The following is a 12,270-nucleotide window of genomic DNA, read 5'->3' on the forward strand; positions in this document are numbered from 1 at the left end:
TAATGGAGCAAAATATGTCTATATTACAACATGGACAGTGACAATTCCGGTCAATAGTAATATTGAGCTGGACCCTCTCTCCCTTATGGGCCGTCTAGCAGTCGCTAAAATGGTGATGCTCCCTAGAGTCCTGTATGTGCTGCAGAATACCCTATGCCCGTTGCCCCCCCCGGGTGTTCCGCACACTGAATTCGCTCCTTACATCTCTTCTCTGGGCGGGTGGTCGCAGCAGAGTTGCGTTGCGCACGGTGACGCAGTGTTGGGATGCGGGAGGCCTTGAGGCCCCGAGATTTGATTTATACTACTATGCTGCACAACTTCTCCCGGCGGCCAGATGGTTTGCTGACACTGAGAACTGGGAGTTGGCATTGTTGGCGGGAGTGGCTTCGGACAGGGTGCTACAGGAAGCTCTGATGCAGGGTCGGGGCGCCGACGACGCACTGCCCTATGTCGTCAGGCATACGGCCCGCGTTTGGCAGCACTTCGTTGAACGCGTTTTGCGACGTGCGCCATTCCATAGGGAGCTCTCCCTTTGGATCCTGGCCCCAATACTCAAGATGGAGGCGAATATGTATTTCCGAGAGTGGCGCATGGGCGGTTGTGAGACACTTGCGGATCTCTATCCGGACGACTCGTTTGTGTCATTTGAGAGAGCAGCGGATTCATTTGGACTGCGTGAGGGCCAATACCTGCATTATGGATGTCTCCGGGATGTAGCCAGGACGACATGGCCCCAATTCCCAGAGGCGCCCGAGCTCACTAATACCCTGGACATCATCTTGTCCTGTGGCAGAGGTAGGAGACTGATTTCCCTTCTTTACTCAGCGATGCGCAGGGACTCGACTCCCCCATTGATGCCTGCTTGGAGGGCTTGGGAGGCGGACCTGGGGATTGAATTGGATCCAGCCCAGAGGAAGCGGATAGGAATGTTGACTCGTAAGGTCTCTTGTAATGCGCGTTTCAAATTGATACATTTTAATTTTCTCCATCGCACATATATGACACCTGCCTCCCTCCACCGTATCTCCTCGGACAGGAGCCATAATTGCTCTAGGTGTAGTGCTGAACGGGCGGGATTCCTTCACCTGGCCTGGAAATGCCCCTTGGTACATGACTTTTGGGTGGAGGTGGTGGCTCACATTACCCGGATTACACACCTTGCGATCCATCTGGAACCGATTCACTGTCTGCTGGCGCTAGTGCCAAGACCCAGGAAGAGGGGGCTGTCCTACAAATTGCTGCAACTCCTGTTGGTTCTGGCGAGGAGGCGGGTGGCCATTACTTGGATGGGGCAGAGGGCGCCTGAAATCTCTAGTTGGTTACGGGACGCTAGGGAATGGGCCTTAGTGGAGGAGACACATATGCAGAGCACACGCAGGGATGGGAAACTCCAGGATGACTTACTCGCTTGGAGGGCCATGTGTAGCGAGGGGATGGAGGAGGCTGACTCTGACGCTACCAGCGCGGAGCTATTTTCCTCCGCTTCCTCGGAGTCTGGTGATGGTGGGGAGGGATCCGGGGTGCAGTGTCTTGAGGTGGTGTAGCAGTCCCCTGAGTCATGCCGATATTCCTTGTTGCGTACACTTGTTTGTCACTGTGATTGCCATCGACCACATTCTACTATGAGGATCGCTCTGTAGTAGGCCCTTGCCTACATCTCCTTATGTGATTGCATCAATACCACAAATGCCATTCATGGGGTTCTTGTTCTTGTTATGTTTTTGTTTGGATTGGTATAGCGTCATATAAGATAATTGGCGAAGGTATTGATATTGACCAGGGGATTCTGGGAGCACAAGAGCAGATCCCTTTCATTGTTTCACAGGTTTAACGAGCTGCCGCCCTGCCCCCGGGATGTGGGCCGCATCTGGCTGTGTACCTCCTTTTTGGATCTGACCTTCCTGGTCCGTATGTGTTCACTGACTTGTTACTTGTATAATTTGTGCCTCTTTATTTTACTCGCCAACAAAAATAAAGTTTAAAAAAAAAAATATATTGAGCTGGACGTTACAAACTTTACATTCTGGCCACGTGTCATGGCGTTACATCAACAGTACAAATCTGTTTTTAGCATATGATCTAACAAAAAATGGATGACAATGGCGTGTAGAGATGTGAAATATACCATGTTGCACATTGAAAAATTAGACCAATTACCTTTCACTGTGGTGGAGACACCATCTACTTACTGGATAATCCATGGTTACATCACCCTACTGGTCACGACCTTCCAATACCAATATTGCCTCCAATACCAACAGGTAGGCAGATATCAAGTGCTAGGGGAAGGCTATGTGCATGAGTATTGGGAATTACCGTTCAGGTATAGATGCAGGAATGGGGACACAAAAGGTTTTCTTAGTAGCTCCGAAATGAAGACGCATTAAGTGGTTGCTTGGTTTGCTAGGATATTTCTCTTGTTATCTGAAGGGTTCCCCAGCTGCCATGATTTATCCTGTGTTCAGGCTGCTCTCGAATAGGAGCTATTTAATGTGGAGTGATCAAGATATCTGCGGAATAGACCCGGGCATCGCTTATCTAGTGACAGTTTATTCCATAGTGACTTGTTGTACACAAGGACTGATTCCACCTGCCTGCACAGTTATGGAAGCAGCAGTATGGCCTTTGATAAATGTTTCCAACTTAAAATTTGACTCCCTGAAAAAAATGCAAACCATGCTTTTACAGAAGGATGTGGTCTTAACTTCAGCCAAAGTGGCATTTGATCTCCAGGTTGCAAGGTCCTCGTCTGAGATAGAGACCTTACTCCACACTAACTTCCCTCTGCATTTTGGGGAGCTGGTCCATCGTATCTTTAACATGTCTAATACAAAAGGAATAGTGTACGTTTTTAAATGTATTGGTTCTGGTTTGGTTAGCACCTTTCAGACTATATTCAGAGTCATGCCAGCTTTCATACACCTCGTGTTGGGAAGCGTTTTTGGAGGCCTCTTGCTGGTCCTGCAACTGGTGGAGGGAATACAGATTTTTGTCTATCTGCTCCGCAATGGACGTCCCAGTTCAACTCGGAAAGGAGACGGCACTGTTAGTGCTGTGTTGCCGTGAGCGCATGATACATGGCTTCAGCACACCTCTGCCTCAAGAACTAGATGAGCACTGGTTCTTGTTGTTCAGGTCGGTCTGGCTTGACTGCATACAACCCGTCTTCTGCTGCCTGCTTTGCAGCCACAAATGTGTTCTGGATATATGTCACAGATCAGAATTGGTTGCGCCACTGTACATTGAAGTACTGATGGACCCCCCTTAAAGGCCCATGCATATTGCTGTCCCCAGCATATTCCATTGATGATGAATGCATTCTTAGAGCCAACCTGGGATGCTTCAGCTCCTAAGGAAATGAACAACGGCTCTGCGGCAACTTGTGGGACACGACGCCTCCAGGAGCTGCTGCTGTGGTAACTGGATGGATTCAACTTTGCTCCATAAACATGCTGCAAGGTGCGCCTCTGGGAACATATGTAGATGTGGGCAACAACAATGTTGCGTCTCCCACTCGAAACACACAAATAATTGGCCTTTTTCCATGTGGGAACAATTTGGTCTCTTTTTAAACAAAATGTACCAAAACAGCTTTTTCTTTTTCTATGCACCATGGCTTTCTGAGTGCTTGGGATCTCAAATAATATAATGACTTATAATACTTTTACATATTTTATTGGGAATCCAGCTTTTAGATGCTTTTAAAGAGTGGTTGTTTATCATTTTTAAAACTATCTGCTGCTTTTTAGTTGGCTTTTTAGATATCGACCCTTAGTATGAAGAGTGGGTGTTCTATTCCCGGGTTAGACCCATTTAGCAAAACAGCTTATTTCTTACATTGTCCTCACAAATAATATTTCCAAGCTGTGACGTTTTGCATACATTTGCATGCACGACAATGTTGGCTTTGTTTCTCTGAAACTGAACTTATTTTGCATCTAGCTTACAACATCATCACAACGCCCTGAACATCAAGGTCTCATTCCTTACTACGGACAAATGTCATCACTATCTTCATCCACAGGGCGACAGGGCTATTTACACATTGGTTTTACACCTATGCACAAGTTTCGCATAGTAGGAGTACGTTAGATTACTGCTTTGTTTATGTGCCTGCATATATACAATTGTTTAGCACCATGGTAGAACTATATGTACTATTTACGCTGTTGGTGCTTGTAATAACGCTTATCTGCTTCTGTCTACTAATCATTGCAGCACACTTATTTGTTGCAAGAATAACTTGGTTCAAAAATATTATTAAAAATGTTCCACTGTGTATTCTCTGTATAGTTCTCTGAGAATAAGTAAGCACCAGTAAATGAGCGAAAGTTAATGTACTGTTTCCACAATCCCTGAGGGGTCAAGGCTGTCCTGTTCAGTGGTTGCCAGAACCCCTCCCTCCTTGGTAGGTTAGAGGGGCTTCCAGTGGCACTGTGAGCTTGCTGCTCTATAGGCCAACATATCCTGCAGTGGTATCCGGAATCAATCCTGACACAAGGCCCTTAGTTATGTTGTCCGAAAACTGCACAGTTTTACAGATTGGTAGGAACTACACGATACTTGTATTATTTAAGGTCCGTTCTTTAATGTGATGCACTGAAATAACAAATGAACCATCTGATCATAGAGAAAGATTTGCAGAGAAATCTGATGACTATTCTGGGTGACTGGGTAACATGTGAATCCCCCACCTCCTTGTAACTACAATTCTCACTTTGTTCAGCTTTTTTGGGAATTGCAACATATTGACTAGATTGTCAAATCCTTGTAAACCTTATTTGCAGTGTTTATAGTTATTTTTGAAAGATTTGTAAACTACATGCCCTTCTACAGAACCATTCTGAATATAGACACTCCTTTATCACTGGGCCGCAATTCTGTTTTGGTTTTGTACGATCAGTGATATAAGAGGAGTATTTGAAGAATGGTAAGCAAGCAGAATCAAATAGACTGTTCAATTCTTGTATTTCCATATTACAGGCAAATAATTTTTGCCCATTTAGATATTGTTAAAAATACAAAAAAACATTAAGACTGGTGTTCCTTTTCTAACAAATTGAAGTTTTAAGCATTGCATCACAAAATATGCATATTCCCGTTGTAAGGAGGCATCAATGACAATGATTGGCTGACATTATAGGATCACATTTATGTGAATAAGAATCTGTCTGACTTCCCCAGTGCAGTCTGTGTTTTTTCTGGTACAAAATCTGCAAGAGGCCATGTAAAATTATGTTTTTTGCTTTTTAAATTCCTTTGAAATATTGAGGATTAATTGCATAATTGTGTTTAATGTTTGGATTGAACTCTGGCTGTGTAAAGTCCCATAATGTGTTTTCAGATGTATTTTCTAAGTTTACTTCTTACCTCTTTATTTGGTGATCGTGCTAACCTACTAAGTAAAGCCTGAGTAATTGAAATGATTACTCTTCAATGTTCAAAGTTTCAACTCTTGCCGTTCCCATCAACCACACAGGAAGTGTGTTTTTGTGCAAGGGTTTCTCCATCTGACTTGGTTCTGCACTATTGTGTATTCGTATTGGAGGGAGGTCACCACTGCATTGTCTGCTATAATAGAAGAAGTCTGACCAGACAGACCCCTTGATAGCCCTTCTAGGATATATTGAGGATATAGCAGTAATGTATAGAAAATGTGTGGCCTTATCCCTCTGGTACAAATTCTGCAAGAGGCCATGTAAAATTATGTTTTTTGCTTTTTAATTTCCTTTGAAATATTGAGGATTAATTGCATAATTGTGTTTAATGTTTGGATTGAACTCTGGCTGTGTAAAGGCCCATAATGTGTTTTCAGATGTATTTTCTAAGTTTACTTCTTACCTCTTTATTTGGTGATCGTGCTAACCTACTAAGTAAAGCCTGAGTAATTGAAATGATTACTCTTCAATGTTCAAAGTTTCAACTCTTGCCGTTCCCATCAACCACACAGGAAGTGTGTTTTTGTGCAAGGGTTTCTCCATCTGACTTGGTTCTGCACTATTGTGTATTCGTATTGGAGGGAGGTCACCACTGCATTGTCTGCTATAATAGAAGAAGTCTGACCAGACCCCTTGATAGCCCTTCTAGGATATATTGAGGATATAGCAGTAATGCATAGAAAATGTGTGGCCTTATCCCTCTTATTAGCAAAATGATTGGTGGCTCGCAGATGTAGTGGAAGAAGAGCACCAAAAATTAAACATTGACTCACTGACTTACTATATTGTAATGTGCAGCTTGATTCTTATGTCGAGCAGCTCGTCCCTGCCTCCAGGCCCAGAAGCATTTGGATACATATCAGCTGCACCAGCTGAAAGATGCTGCCCAATTGTTAAATATGATGATTCTGGAGGACTCTGTCGGAACATTTCATAGTTTGCTGCTGTACCTGGAATTATTGTGACCGGTTATTATATTTTACTGAATCCTCCTGGCTGATTGTCTCCTTGCCTTCCCACAGGATTATAACTGTGCATGGAATTCTTGCCGACTGTTACATAGGGCCTTATGTATGACTCACTCCAGGTGAACTTTTATAATTTCATTACAATACCAGTGTTATATTCTTTCATTTGTTTTTTGCTATTGTTCTCTATTTGTTTTTCGATTACGAAGATGGACAAAATAAAAGTTTTAGAAACAAAAAGAAGAAAACTTGCCTTTGAAATGGCTGTGATAGTTAGTGCTTCTTGAACAAACAGAAATTCGATATCAATGGAATGCCAAACTATTTGATTGTTTCTCACATTGACATGCCCACTAATATAGTTCTATTAGGATGAATAGTGCCAATTTGTATCAAGTTTACTAAAGATGACCACATCTATAATGTTCTGCCTTGAGAAAGGAATCATGCTGGCCCTGCTTTAATTGTTATTGTGATTTCTGAAGGCTGCATTGGAACAATATACTATGTTCATTGAAACTGTTCAAAACAGAACATTGCATAAAAAGAAATTCTGGTGTCTGATTTACCTGAAATGTTCCTGTGTATGGATAGTGTTTATCAGTTTATAATGTGGTAGGCATTCTAAAAGAAAGGTGCATAACATTGGCATGCTCTTCCATGGTGCTGCCATTGAGATTCTATAGTTTGACAATTTTTATTGAAAAACAATTTGTGTTTTATTCTTCATCAAGTGTTTTTTGTTTTCTTTAGGAAGTAGTCTTTCGATTGGGACCTGGGATGTTTCTACTTGGGGCACTCATTCGAATGAAGATTCTGAGACGCAGATGGTATCATCCACTACAGCTATCACCAAGCCTGTCCGTAGAACCGTGGTAGATGAATCAGAAAATTTCTTCAGTGCCTTTCTAACATCAGGGGATGTTCAGACAATTGAAAGTAATACAGTGGTTTCTAAACCCCCAAGTAAATCCCAGCGCCCAAAGGAAGATGTTACAAACACCTTACAGGAACCCGAAGCCATTAACCAGCCCGAAATGCTCAGTACAGAGACTCTGAAAGAGAAGGTGCCCTCTGTAACTGTGCAACCTCATATAATAACTTCTGATGAACCTTATGAAAACTTTGAACCAAATCATGATTTGTTTAAACATGATGATCAGCACAACGAAAATGTAAATACGGTTCCCCTGTCATCCCGCAGTGCCGAAGTATTAAATACAGATGTTCATGTGGAATATAGCCCAGGAGAGGATGACCTGGCAAGTGCACTTAAAAGGCCGTCTGCATCCCTTCCTTCTGAGACAAAAGACAGTGTTCTGGTTGTGAAAGAGCCAAAAACTGAAGATAGGCAAAGTAACACCCCTTCACCCCCAATTAGCACCTTCTCCTCAGGAACATCCACAACCAGTGACATCGAGGTGTTGGACCATGACAGTGTAATTAGTGAGAGCTCAGCAAGTTCAAGACAAGAGGCAACAGATTCAAAATCAAGTCTGCACCTAATGCAGACTTCCTTTCAACTTTTATCTGCATCTGCCTGTACTGAATATAGTAATTTGGATGACTTTCCGAAGCTTACAGAGAGTGGCTGCTCATCTGATGCTTTTGAAAGAATAGACTCGTTTAGTGTACAGTCCATGGACAGCCGGAGTGTAAGTGAAATAAATTCAGATGATGAACTATCAGGAAAGGGGTGTGCATTGATATCAGCTGCAGTAAGTCCACCAGCACCCAAAACAGATTCAAGTGATTCATTAGAAAATAAAGCGGATGATGAGTGCAATGAAACTCTGGTGGTCCAGGTTGTGGAAGAAGCAGAAATGGAGGAAATGGGAAGAAGTGCAACCCCAGTGAACATGGATCAGCCTGACATGCTAGTTTTACCTATTGAAACCAATGAAAAACAAAGCGGGGAACTGGTAGCAGACCTACAGGAATTTCAAACAGAGGATATTTCTGTCACCTGTGAAAATGAAGACACTTGGAAGGTAATGATGTTCCTGAAAATGATCTTTATGAACATGAAGATAGTATATTTACTTCCCTTCAGTAAGCAGCATTTCAAGCTCATATCTATGTTAGTGTGTATACTTATCGGGTAATGGAAGAAAAATACCATTGTGCCTTTGAGTCTACCAGTGTAGAGGTGCTAATTAGTCTCAAGCTTTACTATATCTTTAACTGGTCTTTGTGTCCCAGATATCAGCCTCTATTCATGTCTTTCTGTTGTTTGATCTAAGTTTCTCCAAAAAGATCAGAATGTTCTGCAAGCAGCCTGTCTCATAAGTAAGTAAAAGAAAAAATGAAATTAAAGGAAGCTGAACAGAGTCCATCTGTCTCATATCAGCATTGGTTCTTAGTCTCCAAATCAGTCGGATTCAATAATACATCCATTATCCACAAAGTCTGCTACCATTGATGACTTGCCCCTTCCAAATTCAGTAATTGCTTTTCAGTGCAGCCCCTCTAGTCTACATCGTCACTCACTCCTGCACCTTTTTTCTAACTAGAAGAAAGCCCTATGGTTTGTGAACCCTCCTAAAGAGCTCTTTTGGCCCAACGTTACTACGATTCAGATAAAGCTACAAAATCTTGTTTTTTGCCCAATAATTTGCCAAGGCCTTCCATCCCGCTGTAGCGGCGTGAGCATATATTTGTGCCATGAGGTCAATTGTGTAGCATAAACTACACTATGCATGCTTACTGAATAGAGACTCTCAGCATATGTTATCATACTGAGACTTTATAATCCAGGCATGACACAATGGGCTTTTGCTCATAGCCTAGGTGGGATGTCAAACTGCGAAAATAGACCTACACTTTGGAGCAGCTTCCTGAGAACATAAACTAGGCTGCTTCTAGCTTACCCATAGTCCACATTTATTATACTGTTTATACTACAAGTCCAGTAGCATACATTTAGCTTATCACTCTTGGCCTCCCAGTTTGACCAATGGATAGAACACTCGATTACTTGAAGAATTTTAATGGTGAGAGTTGGAGTAATGGTGCACTACTGAAATGCATGTTCATTCCAGGTGTATGCCTTTAAATGGAAAAAAGAAAGATCACCTTCCCCTATCTAGTCGGCATCCAAATGCAGCACTAATTACATGAAAACGTAAGTTCATGTACTGCATGCTTGACACCTGTTATAAAATCAAATAAGGTAGGAAACCTAAGACTTTAACAGATAACTGTAATTTATTAAAAACTTTGTAAAATTGAATTCTTGTGTTAACATTTTAAAAACTTTGGCAATGTTTGTTTGTACCGACGACACCATCACACCCATGCTCCACCACGCCATCAACCGCTCCCTGGCGACCACCTCGTTCCCTGACAACTGGAAACATGCCGAGGTAAACCCCCTCCTGAAGAAACCCTCAGCTGACCCCACCGACCTTAAAAAAAAAAATACAAACCCATCTCCTTGCTCCCGTTCCCTGCGAAAGTCCTCGAGAAAGCTATCAACAGCCAACTCGTCACATTCATAGATGAGCACAACATCCTTGACTCCTCCCTATCCGGCTTCAGGAAAAACCACAGTATGGAAACCACCCTCCTCGCCACAACAGACGACATCCGCACCCTACTGGACAAAGGAGAAACAGTAGCACTCATCCTTCTCTACCTCTCAGCGGCGTACGACATGGTCTGCCACCGCACCCTAATATGCAGACTTCACGAGGCAGAGATCCGGGACAAGACCCTTTACTGGATCAGCTCCTTCTTCTCCGGCAGAATACAGCAGGTCAGACTCCCCCCTTTCTTCTCGGACCCCACACCAACCACCTGCAGAGTCCCTCAGGGGGTCCTTCCTCAGCCCGACGCTCTTCAACGTCTACATGGCTACGCTCGCCCCCATAGTCAAAACCTACGGACTCAACATTGTCATACGCAGACGACACCCAGCTCATTCTCTCCTTATCCAACGAACCCAACACTGCCAGACAAAACTTTCGAGAAGGCATGGAAGCTGTCGCCAAATGGATGAAAAATAGCAGCCTACAACTAAACACCAACAAGACTGAATTACTCATCATGGGCCCAAACCCCGACGCCTGGAACAACACCTGGTGGCCCCCGCCCTTGGAAACCCGCCCACCCCCACAGACCACGCACGCAACCTGGGAATCATCTGGACTCCGAACTCCAAATGGACTGCCAGATCAACTCAATCTTGTCCTCCTGCTTCCACACCCTCTGCTTCCCACGTAAGACCTTCAAATGGATCCCCCTTGAACACAGACAGACAGTCACTCACGCCCTGGCCACCAGCAGACTCGACTACTGCAACGCACTCTATGCTGGAATAAACAAAAACTTCACCCACAAGCTACAGAACATCTAGAATGCCGCCGCAAGACTGATCCTCAACCTGCCAAAACACTACCACATCTCGCAGCACCTGCGCACACGCCACTGGCTCCCCATCGAGGCAAGAGTCCCCTTCAAGATGCTCACCCACACACACAAGGCCCTCCACAACACCAGACCAGCATATCTGAACAGCCGACTCAAATTCCACACACCCCAAAGGACCCTATGATCAGCCCAGGCTCTCCTACGCCTTAATCCCATGCACCAGAAAAAACAGATCAGACCAAGGTCTAGAACGCCCTACCGTCCACCTCAGACAGACAACATCGCTTCCCATCTTCATAAGAGGCCTCAAGACCTGGCTCTTCGACGGCCCCCCTCCCTGAAGGACTGGAACCTGCACCCCCCCCCCTTCCCCCCACAACCAGGACCTGGAGAACCTTGCGGGTGAGTAGGCTCGCTTAAAAAAACCTGATTGATTGATTTGTACCCAGTTTTAAACTCTCTTCCTGTGATTTGCTACTGTCTGAAAACTATGCATTACTATGAGAAATGTAACAAAGTTTTCTTTGAAATTTGTTTATTTTTTATTTTACTATTCAACCTCTGCTTCTGTGCCTGGATTGGTCTACGCAAGTAACCGAGTATTATTATCTTTAATGGTTCACCTGTTTGCTATTGTAGACTGTTGTAGTGTGGTTCCCAGATGCCTCTGTCTACTCTAAGACAAAAACATTAATTACTCCAATCTCTACTATCCATCAGATAGTCTTTTGTTTTACAATCTAGTACATAACTATAATATATATTTGCTTGAAGCTAATGAATGTAGCTTTATTTATAATTGTTTGAAAACCAACTAAAGCAAAGCTATACAATACCACACTGCAAGATAAACTGACAATCTTCCAAACAGAATTGTGTATACCATGATTTGCTTCAGTTAAAACATGATTATTGAACATGAACAAAACTGTATTTAAAAAAAAGGAACTTTGAGTTAAAATTGAGATAAGGAAGCACAAGTCATAAAATGCCTTTTATGCACCAAAACATGAAATAAAAAAGACAAAACACATGGGAAAGAACAATGCCTTGGGGTAAAACAAGTAGTGAACAAAGTAGAAAGATTAAAATAACCCAGGATTGGTTGTGCTCCAGCTCTACTAAACTCTTAATGACTGCCCCTTAATCGTTTATATGCCTAATTGTGCAATACATGTTTTCTATTCAGTTGTAGTAAAAACTACTATGGTTATTTGTACATATATTCTTAATTATTCTGAAGATTGGCTTTTGGGCCATTCTTTGAGGAACAGTCTGAAAAGCAGTAAGTGATCGTCTTTGTTTCCTCGTCTCTCTTTCCTTACTCTCATTTTTCTCATATTACTTGTTTCTGCCTATCTTCAATACCAAACCCTTCCACTATTCCTGAAATCCTCTGCGCTAATTTCTAACTTTCCTCCTGTTCTCTGTTAAGAATATATGCATGTCATCTTTTCAAACTCTCTTTTCAGTGACTAACATATTCCTTTCTT

The 12,270-nt window shown here is 43.0% G+C and overlaps 1 protein-coding gene across 1 annotated transcript in view; it reads left to right on the forward strand.

Annotated features, from left to right (window-relative positions):
* LOC144782234 (TATA element modulatory factor-like) overlaps positions 1 to 12,270 on the forward strand; it is a 316,861-nt gene that overhangs the window by 32,016 nt on the left and 272,575 nt on the right. The window contains exon 2 of the mRNA XM_078661477.1: positions 7,160 to 8,397. Within this exon, the coding sequence (XP_078517603.1) occupies positions 7,160 to 8,397 (1,238 nt within the window). The remainder of the gene's footprint in view (positions 1 to 7,159; positions 8,398 to 12,270) is intronic.

This window comes from Lissotriton helveticus, chromosome 9, assembly GCF_964261635.1.
Source record: "Lissotriton helveticus chromosome 9, aLisHel1.1, whole genome shotgun sequence".
NCBI classification, from domain to species: domain Eukaryota; kingdom Metazoa; phylum Chordata; class Amphibia; order Caudata; family Salamandridae; genus Lissotriton; species Lissotriton helveticus.